The following is a 17,806-nucleotide window of genomic DNA, read 5'->3' on the forward strand; positions in this document are numbered from 1 at the left end:
TAACTCAGATAAGCCTGGCACTCCTTACCTTCCACCGGTAGATGAGAAAACACCTAAACCATACGAATATCCTGAACCAGAAAATCCCTACAATCCTCCAGTTCCAACTTTCCCCGCTCAACCCCCGACTCCATACCAGCCACAACCCACCCCGTACAAGCCACAACCGACTCCGTACAAGCCGCAACCCACACCGTACCAACCACAACCGACTCCGTATCAACCACAACCCACACCGTATAAACCACAGCCGACACCATACAAACCACAACCGACTCCGTACCAACCACAACCCACACCATACCAGCCACAACCTACTCCCTACAAGCCACAACCAACTCCATACCAGCCACAACCAACACCGTACAAGCCACAACCAACTCCATACCAGCCGCAACCAACTCCATACCAGCCACAACCAACTCCATACAAGCCGCAACCAACTCCATACCAGCCACAACCCACACCCTACGTCCCGAGTCCGACTCCTTACAAGCCACAACCAACTCCATATAAACCACAACCAACGCCAGCTGCACCTGCACCAACGCCTTATGTACCTAAACCCACGCCTTATGTGCCATCTGCACCTAAACCAACAAAGGGACCAGGATACCTTCCTCCTATCGATGATGAAAGCCCTCAATCTTCAATCGGAAGCCAACAGATCGTTCCGCGACCAGGAGACAGTGAAGGCGGCACCATTTTGGATGAAACGAGAGATCGTCCCAGACCAGGTTAGTATTTGAAAATTTGTCTTTTAAAATTCAGACAATTTTAAATTAGTCTGCAAATTTAATATACATATATCAAAACGGGAAGCAAATCAAAGCTGGATGCAGATCAAATTTTGGAACAAGACGAGATAAACATCCGATTCTACAAAACGATGAAAGATTCAAAAAGGTACATATAAAAAATTAGAAAAATGTCAACAAAAGCAACACAATTGTTTGGCTAAATATTTTGACTTCACAGTCAGCATCTTTCTTTCGTGTTCTTTTATTTATTATTCCAAGAACTAAGCAAGGAAAAATGAATTCATACAATGTTTATAACCTTATAGTAACAAAATAGGAACATTCTGAAACTGCAGCAGAAGCAGTCGGTCTCTTCGTGGAAGTATTCAATTTTGACATCATGGTCACTACGCAGGTTTTTTTAAAAACTGTTTTGTGCACTTTGCTTAATTAGTTTGCAAACACATCGCCATAATGCTTCGCTTTATTTTAATTCCACAAAGTGTCGCTTTCACCCTAACAGGCCCTGACAGCAATTATTAAAATGTTCTGAAGATTTTGGATAAAAGATACGAATATTATTTAGATGTCAAGTAAGATGCATTTGCTCATTAGACAAGAAAACCACAGAAAATGAACAAGGAGGAGGCGGTTGTTGTCGTTCGTCAACAGACCTTCCGATCCGCTTAGATTGCGATCGATCTGTTCAGCATTTGGTGTCCTGCTATCATTGATAAATGTTATCGTCTTAACTTTACCTTCTTCTGCGCAGTCTCAATCCTGGGGATTGGTTTGCAACAAAGTCTCGCATCTCGTCCTCCACTGTCTCTATCCTCTGCAGCCCTTTTCAGCTCGATATACGAGTCGCAGTTCAAATTCTCGCACACTAGCTCCAAATACTCCCGTCGGGGGCCCCCTCTGTAATTTGTCCCCTCAGTCATTACCTCTATTATGTCATGTAGGAGACCCTCATGGCGCATAATGTGGCTGACCCATTGGGCTCACTTTTCTCCGATGGTTTTGATAAGGTGCCTCCCTTCTTCGATTCTGCTGAGAAGCAAATCATTAACCACAACTATATCTATCATGTACAATATTATCCCTCTTCACAAGTCCTCATGACTTATCACTAGATGAATATCGTGTAAATCCTCATCCAGATGTCTTTTGCGCCTCCAGTTGCATTATCTGTAAGCTACTGTACCATTATTGAAAATGTACGATAATTATTTAGAAATTTTATGTAAATTGATGTACGTTTCTATAAAATAAATAAATAAGCTGAAAGAGGGCAATGCATCAACAGATGGGAGACATCTTGGAGAGTTACTTCATCACACGAGCAGGATTTAATCTCGGATAGCTTGAATCTGTTTAGGTAGCTCATGAACCTGAAATCAAAGGCATGGTTTATCGATGATAAAACTGGTCAACTGAGGATCTAAAGACAAAATTCAACTCAGAAACCTAAAATCTGTTAAGTATTAACACGGCCATAGTGATGTCATAGCATCGCTATTTGTGCACTTATCTAGCTGACAATAAATCGCACAGATTGCTTAATAACACAATACGATTATTTTTTATTTAAACACTGCACTTCCTATGCTCACCTTCCAAATAATATATTCTCATTGACATGCATTTCTACATGTTTAATTATAACGTATTTATGATACGATTTTTTGCTTAAAAGCATTGAATCACACAGAATACTTCCTTGGTTAATTCATAAAATTAGTATTCAAATACTTCACAATAGCTGCATTTCAATACCTAATCGAAATTATCGATACGATTTACATAAGTAACTATTTGAATTTCGGGGACATTTTAGACGAGAATAATTAAGCTTGCTCGCCCACCGCTCTCTGCATCTAAGGACTTAGTCTCCAAGTAATCCAGAAGTTAAATAATAACGTGTAATAATGAAGTAAGGAAGCTATAGAAGTGTTGAAACATCACTGGAAGAAGTGTATACAAGTGTGTTCAGGGGGACCACGTCGACAATTTTTGACTTTGTTTTTCTTTTCAAAAGGCAAGGAATACGGATGGTAGCAAGAAGCTTCATTCAGTATTCATAGAGAAAGGGAAAGGGGCAAGACCACATGTGTTCAGAAGATTGCTTAGAATATCCGCAGCAGCACAAAAGGGAATCAACAATAATAATAATTTAGCTAAGAAATGCAAATCAAGAACCTGTCCGCGACACCATTACAAGATCTTAATATTTTTTTTTTTAGTTCCAGAAGCTGTCCCAATAGTTCCATCCGGTTGTGCCGCTGCCCTGAAATGTACCCCCAAAGAATTCTGTACTGCTGATGGAATCATTTCTAACTCCAGCGTCAGGTTGACCAAAGAACAAGAAGAGTTCAGAGTGCCACTCACGGTAAGACATTATTTATGCCATAAATACATATATTTTGAAACATTTTATTAGTTGTTACCATATAAGCGAGTGGCCATAGTGGCGCAGCGCGGTCACTATGGCCACTCGTTTATTGCGCAGGCCGGGCAGTCAGAACAAAAAACATTGAAGTCCCATGTTTATTTGACAGTCCATATTTTTAATGTTTTTTTCTTAAATATTTCTATCAAAAGCCAATAAATCCAAAAAAACAGCAATAAATTATGTTTTCACTTCGATCGATAGATTTGAAACAGTTTTATAACTTCATACCGCTCTCCTGAACCATTTACCAAATGTGACTTTCAGCATTTCAGCAGGGACAGATATTACAACAACCTTTCCTAAAATATCATATTTGATTTCTATATTTAGAAGTTTTCCACATTATGATTCCAATTTGATTAGTTACCTATTTTACCTTATAAACTGTTCTAATCTTAATTCATGAACGCTATTTGTACACCGTGGTGTTCCTCAAGGTTGGTAATTTGGACCAATACTGTTTCCAAATGAATGTATAAAGAAGTTAGCGTTAAATCCATCAATTAGTTTTTTTTTTGTTTTCAATATTTTTTGTTTTATTTTAGGATTGCAAAGAGCCTTCAACCGGCGTAGTAGGCAAATGTTGTCGCGATCCAACTTACACCGATCCCTGGCCCACGAACCAACTCGGACAGTGGATCCCTGGTGCTTTCGGAGACACTGGTGCATACAAAGCAGACCAAAATAGAGGAAAGCCAGTACGAGGACCTAACGGCTCAAACCAAAGAAACAACGATAACAGAAGACCATTATACAATGGATTAGGTCTCAACCCAGCTGGTTCTATCAACAACCCTATCTACGCTGCTAACCCCAACCAAGTTACACCTGTGAAGCCTCCTCAGTACCCTTCAAACCAAGCAACGCCAAACAACCCAGCTGTCCAACTTCAAAATCCAGTCAATCCTGCAGGATATCCAAACGAGGAGCAATTCAACAAAAAGAATCCTAGTTATCCCTCAGGGTCGCGAGTAAATCCAGGCAAACAAGTGTACCCAAATAATCCAATCGCAAATCCCAATTATCCTACTGGACCAGGTAGTACTAATGGATTCCCAGATATTAATCCCGTGAGCAAGGTCAACACAGAAAATATCAACGATGGAGGACTTTTGTTGGGAAATTTCGCTAATGCCAAGCAGCAAAACCAGCAGGAAACTTGTGGCGTTCGAAAGGTAATTACAACTTTAATTTCAATTTAAAATATCATATTTTGGGTACCCACCTATATTTATTCATGTTTTATTAAGTAGGTCATACCATCTTTAGAACTAATTAACATTTTTAATCACGTTACATCATCTGCTTCATTCTCCTCACTGCTGAGGATTATGATCATCCTCCCTCTTTATCTTCAACAATGTGTTGTAATGGTGGGTTGTTGTTCTCCACCTTTTAAATATCTTCAAATTGATTTAATTACTTTAAGGCTTTTCATTTCTTTTATATCTTCAGGTCACTAGTTGTATAATTTTAAACCCCTGTACTTACAATGAGTTTTGAGATTGTGTTTTTTTTCTCATTCTATTTTTTTTTGTTGCCTTTTGTTGCAAGCATTGCTGCTTGAATTTCATTGGGATTTTTATTTGTTTTATGATAGAAAATTGCTACTACATATTTTTTTTTTTATTTTTCTTCTTTCTTGGAAAGCCAATTTCCGAATGCGTTCTTTCTAGACTTCAATAAAAAAAATTGTATCGATTATTATTAAATAAATGAAGAATGGAAGAATTAAAAATGTTTAAACACAGAATGAAGGGAAAATGTCACACTAGGTCCAGCCAATGAAAAGGCTTTCTGATATTCTTCTTTCAAATACAAAATTTATATTCTCCAAAATGGCAGAGTTCTCAATATAACCTTTTATCAGCCAGAAAAAGTGGATCAGTGGGAACCCATCCCTTCTAAGTCGCAAACTGAGGGTCCCCAGCATGGCCAAAAAAATGCACTGGGACAGAGCCAAGAGTAACTAACTACCATACTCCCTCATGTTTTTTTTATACCTCAGAACTTTTTTCTGAACCCTCTCTAACATGGGGGAATATTTCGCCTCGTGTAGATTCCATATCACCGAAGCACTCTCAAGCCAGCTCCGGACCATTGAGTTGGACAGGATTCTAAGTGTACCAACCAGATCTTATATTGTGCTTGCCTCATTTTTAATATTTCTTGGTATAGGGAGGAAGCAGACCTTACGGAAACAAAGAGTTGTTTGAGACTGATTTCGGAGAGATTCCCTGGCAAGCGATGATCCTTCTTCAGACTAACAGGACACTTCTTTGTGGAGGAGTTATTACTTCAGAGAATGTTATAGTCACAAGCGCTCATTGCGTTGATGGGTAAGACTATTTTTCCTTATTATCTCGCTACAGAAAACTGCATTGATTCACAATATCAATTAATCTTTTTTTTAAATCTATTGTCTGATATTTTCTGTGTCCAAGCAGTTAGAAAAAAAACAGTTATGTCAGATAAGTAGAACCAGAACCCCAAAGACTAGTATCTCTTTAGTTTCTCATATTCTCGATCAATTTCTTAAAACCAATTTAGCAAAAATGTAATACTTCTTTACAAACATAGAAACTTTAAAAGCTTTCATTCTACCCCTCACTGCAGTACAGACACCAAATACACATGGTCAGTACATTTACGTTATTCTAGTTTCCCCTAGTAAAAGTTTTAGTTACAGATTGGGAACCAGAAGACTCGATGGATACTCTCAAGTCCTGAAAAAGAAATTCAGGTGGAGATATAAGCCTGCTTCGAGAGTGGTCAGTGCTTTCTTCTACCATGCTTCCCAGATTCAATTCCTGGCAGGATGTATGTTAAATATTTGTCTACATCGCGATATTTTACAGTTCCTGGACTGGTACCTGAAGGGTGGTAGCTGATAGACATTTGTAATTTTTAAAATATAGAATTCTGAAGCATTCTATCAAATGTTTAGATAAAATCTATCAAAAAACTGATGGTAGCCAAGCAAATATTTTAAACCGTTTGAAGTGTTCTTAATTAGAATGTATTTTTTCTTTTTGTAGTTTGGACGCCAAGAATGTGCTGGTAAAGGAGGTGAATATAAACTAGGAATTGACGAAGAACCAAGACCTTTCCAGATTGTTCAAGTAGCCAAGATCCACAAGCATCCACAATACTTCACTGGAAGTCTGCTGAATGATTTTGCTGTTCTGATTCTATCCGAGAAACTCAGGTCAGTTTTGAAAACATCTTCAATTGAAATATACGGTATAAACAAAAGGTCGCTCTTGGAACTTATAACAAGCATGAAGTTCTTGGAGAATTTTTCAAAAAGGCAAAGCATCGTATTATAAGATATGTATGCAACTATGTTGAATTTGGATGAACACATAAATATGTACGTTCAATTATTACAAACTATAATAAATGATAGAAAAAATAAAAACTATAATGATTAAAGTCATTCAATATTTGTTAACAAACCAATCAGTTTTAAAAGGGCATAACATACGAGTGCAATAAACCCAGAATCCTGGATGAGCATTTTCGACTCGATGGTTACTCTCAGCTAAGAATCCTGTAAAAGGAAATCTAGTGGGCGTAAATTGGTAGTAGTTTAGTGGTTGGTGCATTCCACTGCCATTCTCACAAGATAATCCGGGACATATTCCGATTTTGATTCCTGGCAGGGTCGACGTGAAATATTTGTTTTAATGCTTATCTAACACTGCAATATTTTACTGTCCCTGGACTGGTACCCGTAGCCGATAGACCGATCACCTTACCTGCCATGTAACAGAAATGATAATGTTGAAAAATATTCTATCTTTAACTAACTAATTCGATAGTAAATCAAATCAAAGAAAAAGTAAAAATGCCTCTAAATAGACAATAAATAGAAAGGGGTTGAAGAGTAAATAATTTTTTAAGTTAAAAAAAGAAAGGAAATGGAAGAGATTTACTATCAAATTAATAAGAAAAAATATTTTTAAAAACAAGGGACCAAGAATTTGGCCCTGGGGCATTCCAGGGGATTTCTATTTATTTTGTAATATTAAAATAGTTGAACGTAGTTATGCAGAAAGCAGCCAGGCATAGAAAAGTGCAACTGAGATAATATCACCTTTGTGAAAAGAGTGAATAATCAAATCCACACAACAGTGACTTTGACAAATGATGAACAATGAACAAATGTTTTTTTTAAATATTACAAACAAGAATCTGATTATGTATTTGACCAGTTTTAATGATTTTCAAAGCATTATTGTGCTTTAAAAATCATTGAAACTGAGAAATCTAATGAGATTTCTCTAATGCTGTGGGTGTTTTCTGCAAATCGAAAAATCACATTTTTGTTATTGACAATATTTTTCAAAAGGTGAATATTAAAAAAAAAATGTATGAGGGCAGTCTGACTATATTTAGCAGAATAAAGAGTTGACCTAATTGCACCTGTTAACACCGATATCTCTTTTTTTTATTGTGGATTGGCTGCTTCCTGCATAACTACGTTCAATTTTAAATCATTACTTCCCAAAGCGCTTTACATGCTCTGCTTTGCTTATGTTTGGGAACTTAAAGAAAGGGTCAATTTTTTTATTTAAAGAAAAAGATTTCAAAAAGTGAGATACCCAGAATTGACCCCTGAGGAACTCCAGTGGAATTGTATTAATTTTTTTGTAGAAATACAATTTTAAGCATTGGTTTTCCACCCTCTAAAGTGTAGAGTTTTACATGCTCTGCTGTGTATACTTGAACATTATTGTATTTTGAAAAAACTGTTTTTAATAGTGTTTACTCATTTCATAAGTGTTATTCTTCAGATTGGCTCCACATATCGCTCCAATTTGCTTGCCTCCTGCAAACCAGGATGTGAACCAGAGACTTTACCAGAATGGAGGGCGCTACAAGTGCATTACCACAGGATGGGGAAAACAGGTTCTTCAAGGTAAGAATATTTTTCATTTTAAAAAAAACATCCAACAATGTTTTGAGTAGCTGATGTTTGAGTAACACTTAAACCAGCCAATGACAGGTTATAAGCCCTGTAAATGCCTAGACTTCCATATTCCCTTCTCGAAAATGTTTTACCTCTCTGTTGCAACAATATTAGATCTGAACAATTCTAGGGAGGAAATCCAGCCGGTCAGCAAACATTTTGACATACTCAGAAAATTGTTGAATTAACCGACTGAATGAGAAGTTGTTTTCAGGCATTGCCTAGTAGGTGAATTGGTTCAGCTGGATGAATCTCACCCACATGATGCCATATTCAGCTATCGAATTGCCATATTAATAGGTGAATTCTGTTTAAATTTGATGCAACAGAGAGGGAAAACCTTTTTGATAAAGGAATATGGGAGTACAGGCGTTTACAGGGCTTACGACCTGTTATTGGCTGGTTTAAGTGGCCACTTTACACACTGTGTAACATTCACCATTCTGCCCATGTTTGAACATCCACATTTCTTCAACTCTTCCATCTGTTGACTTTTGAGAAGTAAAAGAGCTGAAAGCTTTTTGATATGTAAAATTTTTAAATATTTTTCTATGTACCCTATACCTATGTTGGTACATTTCCTTATTTTTACTTATTATTGTATCTTTTAGTTTTTCTTATGTTATCTTTAATTTTGATTAAATTTACATACTTTTGTTTCACTGCTGCACTTGAATGTAATTTTTAATATATATAAAAGCCCGTAGGGCGTGTAAATTAACAAATAAATAAATAAATATCATTCATGTTTTGTTGTTTTCTATTTTCAGTGAACATTCCCAATAGCATAATCCACAGCGTGGACATGAACTTGATATCGCCTCCGCAGTGCCAAGCGCAAATCCAGCAGAACTATCCCCACCTTCTGGAGAATTACGATGCCAACACTTGCATCTGTGGGCAACCAGCTCAACAGTCCGCCAGCGTTTGCAAGGTAAAACATTCCTAGTACCCTAATAGATAGCGGGGGCGAATCGTCCAAATAAGCGATTATGCACAGCTAGCCCACCACATACCGCACAGCGCATCTGAGGACATGAGTCTCCTCGGCGGTGCCCACATACACGGAAAATTCGCTCGTTGTCAAACGAGAAAAGCTGCCCGAAGGAGCTCTCTGAAATCTGGTAGCCTTAGCATCTTTGTGCTGAAAAAAAGTAATCCAGAAGTAAATAATATGTACTGCATTGGATTGAGAAGAGAGGGAAGTGAATTATTCACTGACTGGGATTAAATTGATTGGACATGATCAATTCGCCGAAATGATTACAAAACTTTTTAAAAGCCTCGAAATTCTTTTTAGAAGCCACCAGATCTGTATATCCGACAGGACCTATAACAGGGTCATGGGTAGTAGCGATTATGCACAGCTTACCACTATATTTGACTTTAGATAATAATGTTTTTATAGTGACTTCGATTGTGGGAAAATAAATGTTATTTGTTAATAACTACCACTGTTTATATATTCCTATGAAAAAAATCTATGAAGTGCTCCAGTGTCCATCCAGTTAACAATGAAACTAGCTTATTCCTTCACACAAAAAGTGCACTATATTTTACATCTTTAACCCAGTCGCGGTTTTTTGCACTAAAACAAGCTTGCATGAAGGACTATTTTCTTCGAAAAAAGAGCCAAAGATCAGCAGTTTAACAATTAAGATTTTATTAATATTTAAAGCATTAACTTTGTGGTCAAATATTTTACTAAATGTTATTAAATATTTGTATATAACCACTTACCGACTTTTCTATGTCTACCGGTTTCGGGACGTACCCGTCTCTTCGTCAGGACACCAATTAAACCAACATGCAAAACCCACTATACACCTTCACCATAGTTGTTGCACAAAAATATAAAACCGACACGACATGCATTTTAATAAGCACATGCACTGATAAGGACAAACATGCACTGATTAAATTATGAAAATATTCCACTGTTTGAGAATTGATGAAAAAAGGAGAGGGGATGGAGGGAAGGGGGGGGGGTAAGCTTAATAGGGTGACCATTGATCTATTAAACCTCCCTGTTGAAATAAATTTAAATAATTAGGATTTTCTTTGAGAGTCAAATTCCTTAATGTTTTAAACCTTTTATTCTGTATAATGTGCCATATGTATGTTTTTTTAAATTATTTTTTATGTTTCTGATCTTATATTTGTGGTGATATACTCATGTGTGTGTCGAATTCTCACACGTGTATTTTTTTTAGTTTGCTAATATTTTTTTCTCATTTTATTCGTAAATATAAAAAAATATGTTTCTCCTACTCTCAGGTGGATATTGGAAGCGCTTTGGCCTGTACTAATGGAGATGGAACATATTACATGGAAGGAGTTTACTCATGGGATTCTGGTAACAAATCTTTATATAAATGATAAAAAAACATTTTGAAGGTCAAGAATGACATGGCAGAATTAAAACATTGAAAGGAAATACATATTTATGAAAGTAATTCAGTTTTAAAACTGTCAAAATCAGGCGAGTGTAAATCTGAGTCAGGTTTGATTTGAGATGGTTCGGTCATGGAGAACGAATGGATGACGAAAGAATGGTAAAACAGGTATATATTTTGAAGCTCCAAGACTTTTCGTGATGTTAGCTATCATATTATATTTATCATATTTTGTAAATGTTATCAACAATCAAATATCTAAATTTAGTAAATAAGGTCTAGAATTTCAATCGTCCATGCGCTCAGTAGCTGCAAGACTTGTTGTTGTCTTACTTCTAGTATAATTTTGTTTTATATTTCGTTTTTAAAATATCACTTAAACTTTAAATTTATTAACAATATTTTAAGTTTGTCCAAATTTTTGTAGACAAGGATCGTTTCAGCTCTTTAACTTCACAAACATCAACAGATGAAAGAATTGAAGGAATATAGATGTTCAAATATAGGCAGAATGGTGAATGTTACACAGTGTGTAAAGTGGCCACTTAAACCAGCCATTGAAAGGTTCATAAGCCCTGTAGATGCCTGGACTTCTAAATTACCTTCTCTTAAATGTTCTTCCTCTCTGTTTTAATATGTTAAATTTATTTATTTGACACTTTATATACATATACAATATATATACATATAAGGGCGGGCATATTGTTTTAAGGCAATTTCTTCCTACCTACCCAAACTGTTCAGTTTGAGAAAATTATAAATACATGGACATATTGAATCTTACAATATTATACAAAAATTAAAAGCAAAGATTAATAAAGATAAATATATTTTTTTAAATTAACACTATACTCTATGAAGAGAAGAGAAGAGATGGGAAGGAAAGAAATGTATGCCAATCCTAGCAATAAACTTTTTAGCTAGTTAATTTGGCACAGTGTACTACGTTCCAAATTCTATGTATAAATGCCATACTTAATAGAATGTTAAACATTTACAAAAGGTTAATAAATAAATTTATAATGCACAATAACTTTGAAAGTAAGAAATTATTTCAACAAAGTTTTGAGTATGTCCAAATGTTTGCATGCCGCCTGGATTTCCTCCCTAGGGAGTTATTTAGATCTAAATTTGTTGCAACAGAGAGGGAAACCAATTTTGAGAATGGACTATGGAAGTCTAGGCATTTACAGGGATTATGACCTAATGACAGGTCTTAGACCCTGTAAATCCTTAGACTTTTATGACCCCTTCTCAAAAATGGTTTCCCTGTCTATTGCAACAAATATAGTTGAGAGATTATCTTTATTTAAATAACTCAATTATAATTTTTATGTTTTCAGGTTGCGGTTCGACGAACCAGCTCGCCTCATTCTTCAAGTTCGACGCCTTCTGGTACCAGAGCGTCTTCGAAGGAAACAACTTCCAGTCCGGCCTGTTCCAACAGCAGCAAATAGGCAACAGCGGGTTCCTCAACGCCGGAAACCTGCAGGGGGCAAACCAGCAACAGCAGGCCGGCTACAACGGCCAAATCAAGCAAACCGTCACCAAGCACGGGCAGAGCTTCGCTGTCAGCGGGCAGAAAGCCTTCGAGCAAGCAATAGGCGGTCACATACACACCGGGGGGCAGTGCCAGTGCTTTGAAGATGGCAAATAGTGAGGTTATGTTTAAGAAAACGAATGACTTGAGATTTTTCAGAAATTATTAACGTGTACTTTAAAAATGCTTGTATTTGGAAAAAAAAATCAAATATCTAAGTACAAACAAAAAGAAGAAATAAATTACATAAAAACAACAAATAATTTGTAATATCGTAGGGTTATTACAACTACGTAACTTAAAAATTAACATTTTTAAGTTAACTAGTAAAAATATGTTTTTGCATTCTCCTCCAAGAATGCTTCAAATAGACAAGTGGCTTGGGTCTAAAAGGGACAATGCCGGGTTACATTTTTTCTTGCCTTTTGTAGAGGATTAACGTTAAATAAAAACAAACAAACAAACCATCACGCCGTTTCCCCGTAGGGGTAGAAAGAGAAGATAGAACGCGATATCACTCTATCTTGGCATACAGACCTCGCTCCCTCTACATTCATACATCTTCTCATGCACGCACGCCGATTATTCCTACTCTCGACTTGTCCATCTTCAAGTAATGTTTGAGTATATCTAAATGCTTGCAGACTGGCTGGATTTCCTCCCTAGGGAGTTATTCATATTTAAATTTATTTCAACAGAGAGGGAAAACATTTTTGAGAAGGGAATATAGAAGTCTAGGCATTTACAGGGCTTATGACCTGTCATTGGCTGGTTTGAGTGGCCACTTTACACACTGTGTAGCATAGCTCTTTGTGGATACCATATATCTACAAAGAGCCTCCATGCATCTCTGTCGGCCGCCAACTTCTTTTGCGTCCTCCAAAGTCAGGTTCTCGTCCCGAAGTTCTGACATGAACTGCCTGCGAACTGTCAGCAGTGGACGTCCAGGACGTCGAGAACCTGATGCCTTGTAAAGTAGGCAAGCGTGGTTAAGGCTCTCAGGAGGCATCCGCGGTATATGGCCTATCCAACCGTATCGCCTCCGTTTGACGACAGATGTCACCGGAGTTTGCTGCGTCCGTTCTCTCATTACCTCATTCTTATTAAGTCAAACCACCGCACATCCAAGATTCTTCGGAGACACCTATTTTCAAAACTCAGAATTTTTCTATTTTTGGCCTTAGTGAGGTGCCACGATTCGCATCAGTAGAGGAGAATGGGTGTTATGCAAGCGTTATATAGGCGGCATTTGGTTTTCACTGAGTAAATATCCAATCTCCAGACAGCTTTCATTCTCTTGAATGTGGCGCCTGCTACTCCTAACCGCACTCCCAGTTCTTTTTGAAAGCTGCCATTTTCTGTAACATATACTCGCAGGTATTTGAAACTCTCGACAAGGCATAAATTGAATGGGTAAATTTGTTTATTTTTAACACTTTTTAATTAATTGTTACATTACATAAAAATTTAATGTAGCACTATATACATTGTAGGAACTTTAAATTATTAAAAGATATTTGCGTCGCTTCGATTTTTTAAATTATATTGACAGTCGGGCTTTACGTGTTAACTATAAGGGAATCACAAAAATACTAATATATAAGATCTTAGAACTCACGAGAACTTAGTCACGAGCCGTAAGATGCACCCGAGTACAGCCGAACGTAGTCCGACACATCCCGACCGCAGGTTTTCGGCCAAACAATAACGCCACAAAATATCTGTAAAATTGCTTTCATGATATTTTGCCATTTATGACATTGGCCCTTTCAGACCCAAGGTACCTTTATATCAATGGTTTATCAAAATAAATAAATAATTGACATACAGTAGAAAAAAAAGTATTGATTTTGAGAACTTAAAAAAAAGTCTTACTGAATATAGTTAATATTATTGTTTTTGTATATACAAGCATTTTAACATTATATTGCCATAATAAATACACATACAATGAAAAATTAATAAATTATTTTAAATCAATAAAAAAATATTAAAGAATTCCTATACAGCGAAATAATGATAATTAATTATTAAAAAATCCTTTTTTTATATAAATAAATTATTATTATGTAATTAATGTTAATTCAATATGATTTAAATTAAAAATATTTTATTTAATCATCTTTAGAAATAAAATATTTTTTATTTAGTTATTTGTAAATTTAGACTAAAAATATATTAAACATATAAAATAAATTATATTTCCTTATATGAGTAGAGAAATATTAAAATTGACATACATTTCAAGAGAGATGAAGAAAGTCTAGCTGTGTTAAAACATCAGTATTTTTTCAAAATAAATAAATAAAAAAATAATATTAAGGAGTAGTGTCAAAATAACACAAAAAAACTCTTTTTTGCATATTTTTTCCCTTATGCACATGTAATGGTGCATAGGGCACTAAAATAGTATACCAATAGCTAATAGCAATGTACCTTGATCATTTTTAACATCAATGCAAGATGATTATTAGTCTTACGTTTAAAAATGAATGTGTAAAAAACATATTTATTTTGGTCAGAAGTCCGAGGTTCGAACTCAACTCTACCACAGCTTGATTCCCATTTTCCAAAAGTGAGTTATTTACAACTAAATCATAAGAAAAATAAATTTAAAAATATGTTTTTACACTGGAATATTACAGTCTAAAGATGGCGTATGAAATGTGAGGCTGATCATCTAACTACATTTAACAAAAAAATGTTCAAGATACACTGTGGTTGGTGTACCAATGCAGTGCCTTATGCATCATTTAGTGCGGAAAAAACAATAAAATGTCGAGTATTTCTCCTAAACAATTTGATGGTCACATTGATACTCATCTATTCATCTCATAACTAAAAGGAAAAATATTAAATTAAATATAACTTTGTGAATTAATTCATATAATATAAGATTTTTATGTGTTCCACAAAAACGAATGTTTAAAAAAAAAAATATTTTCGTGTTTAAATTTTTTATGAAAAACTTCAAAATTGTGATTCCTAAATATTTGTCAATTGTCAGGGCCGGATCTAACGGGATCCTGCGCTAAAAGGGACAAGAACGTACACCTTTGTAAATTAATACGCGCATACTATTCTCACCTCCCTTGCAAGCAAGTGCCTGGTTCTCGAAGCCGAATTAACAAAGATATTCAAGTGTGATTTATATTTTTAAAACAAATTCAAGTGTGATTTTCACTAAACAGAATGAGGGCTTAAACTATCATCTATAAAGTGTAAAATGAGGAAATTCAGTGGTTTAAAAAGAATATATATTTTGTTAGCAAATTTGAAAAAAATATTATGATTTTTTTAAATTTTGTAAATTTGAAATTTCACACCAAATGTTGAAAAACATTCCTTTCCGCACCTAATGGTGCATAGGGCACTGCATTGGTACAACCAATCGCAGCGTATCTTGATCATTTTTGTTACATGAAGGTAAGATAAGTCTTACGCTTCAGTTACCAGTCCAGGGACTGAAATATTCTAGTGTTTTGTGTCAACCATGTCGGGAATCGAACCCGAGACCTCTTGCGTGGTAGGCAAACGCGCTGACCATTACACCACGAGACCGACCGTTGAAAAATATGGCTACCCGGAAACCGGGAATCTATCACAACATGTAAAAACGGTATAATTATTGGTTATTGTTCACATGAACCTGTGACGTTTCAAAGTTCATTTTACTAATATTTTCATACAACTTTGCAGTACAATTAAATGCTCTAAATTTTACAAAGTGTAAAAAAAAATATTTTTAAATCCAATTTCCCATAGCACTGAACTTCCTCATTGATTTGTTTTTAATTTTAAAAAAATACAAAATGAATTATAATCGCGTAAACGTAAGTGGACTGTTCATAGAAAAATTCTAAAATTTTGACTCTGAGTGCAGTATTTTTTTAATTTGGTCTGCTTGCAATTTTCATATATTTTGGAATCCAGCGCAGATTGTTTTTTTATGTGTGGAATAAATTGTATTTTATATTAAAAGACAAAAAACTTTTGTTACAATCTTAAGAATATTGGAAAATTGATGAGATGTATTTAAAAAAATAAATGTGTCATACTGTGATAAAGAAAACAAGTATTTTATTTACAATAATCAAATATGTATTGGGTCACATGTCGTGGGGTGGAATAATTATAATTAGTTATTATTGTATACTACAAGGTTACTTCAAAATCAGTATTTTTTATTATCTTCCTTCATGATTGTAACAAATAGGTAAGTCATGATTCATTAGAATCATATTATGATGTTTTGAATGCATGACTTGTATAATAGCTCATCCAACTTTAAGGTGTCTATTGGAGTACCCCAAGGATCAGTACTCGGACCACTCCTCTATCTTCTGCACACTAAAGATGTAGAGAATATTATCAAAGAATGTGGATTGTGGTCTCATTGCTATGCAGATGATTTATATTTGTTTTAAACCAAGCGAGAGAAATGTGCTTGTTAATCTGATTAATGGATGCATTGAGAACATAGAAAACTGGATGGCTGAAAATAGACTAACACTTAACCCATCTAAAACGGAACAACTATGGATGGCTTCAGCCGGACGACAGAATTTGATTCAGAATACGGCACTACCCGATATAAAGAGTACCGCTTTACCCACCGTTAAACTACTGGGAGTCTTCCTTCATTCTGACCTTTCTCTTGCCGCTCAAATTAGTAGAACTTTTACCAGCTGAGACAGATTAAATGCATACGCAAAAATTTGCCAGTTGATGCCGCCCGTCAATTAATAAATGTGTTTGTAGGGTCTAGAGTCGATTATTGTAATGGTATCTACGCAGGTCTACCAATGAATAAAATGACTCGCCTACAGTCTGTATTGAATGCCGCAACGAGACTTATTTTTGGAATCTCTCGAAAACGATCGTTTCGTAAGTTGGTAATAAATTTTGTCACAGAAGTTAACGAGTAATGCATTCATTTTAATGTTGGTTATGCCACAGGCCTAAGATAGAAATATAAGGAGAGATGTCTATGCATATTATCTTATAGGCACTGACAGATGAAAGTGAAAACGGATTACATCTTACATCTCAATTTTTTTTATTGTTTTATGGTTTTCAACCTCTTCTAAATATTAATTTACTATGATAATGATGAAATTGAATTATCAATTTATCATGAAAATTATAAATCACAACTCGTAGCGTTTGATAAGTGACAGGACGCCGTAAATGTAAACAAACGACAAATAGAAAAAGGAAGCATCTACAATACTCTATAAAATCCATAGGCACTGATGAAAAAAAATCCAATGACGTCACAAAACATCCGAAGACGTCATACTTGATGACGTCACGAATTGTTTGTTTTTGGCACCATTCAAATTACTAGAATTTAATCCTTTATATCTCCCTTATTTCTTGACAGATTTTAATAAGAATAGTACCAATCAGCTTGTGATTTTTTTATATTAATTTATTACCCAATAAAAAAAATCATGATAATTGTCCATCATACTGTAATACAGGCCCAGGTGGCGTGAAACAGTCATTTCAGTAGCTCCTAATTTGAAAGCAAGAATTCAAACTATAGTGTGTGGATTACATATGTTCTTTCATCTTCTTCAATTGGTCAAACCAAAAATCCAATTTTATATGAAATGATAGAATAGAGTGGCGTCCTACACTTTGCCTACCTTTATGAGAAAATGGCTGATCGATTCTTAATCGAAAATAAATAATACA

The 17,806-nt window shown here is 35.3% G+C and overlaps 1 protein-coding gene across 1 annotated transcript; it reads left to right on the top strand.

Annotated features, from left to right (window-relative positions):
• Nucleotides 1-4: 4 nt before the first annotated feature.
• LOC148272542 (uncharacterized) lies at nt 5-12,345 on the top strand (the record flags this gene model as incomplete). Its single annotated transcript, XM_088239907.1, is given in 10 exon segments — nt 5-737; nt 2,984-3,129; nt 3,738-4,367; nt 5,371-5,531; nt 6,231-6,250; nt 6,253-6,400; nt 7,992-8,116; nt 8,938-9,101; nt 10,445-10,523; nt 11,907-12,345. Coding segments are annotated over 10 exon segments (2,520 nt in total), but the record flags the coding sequence as incomplete, so codon positions are not given.
• Between the last annotated feature and the right edge of the window lie 5,461 nt (nt 12,346-17,806).

This window comes from Micrasema longulum, unplaced genomic scaffold (assembly GCF_059751315.1).
Source record: "Micrasema longulum isolate JH-2025_06_02 unplaced genomic scaffold, ASM5975131v1 h1tg002302l, whole genome shotgun sequence".
NCBI lineage: Eukaryota > Metazoa > Arthropoda > Insecta > Trichoptera > Brachycentridae > Micrasema > Micrasema longulum.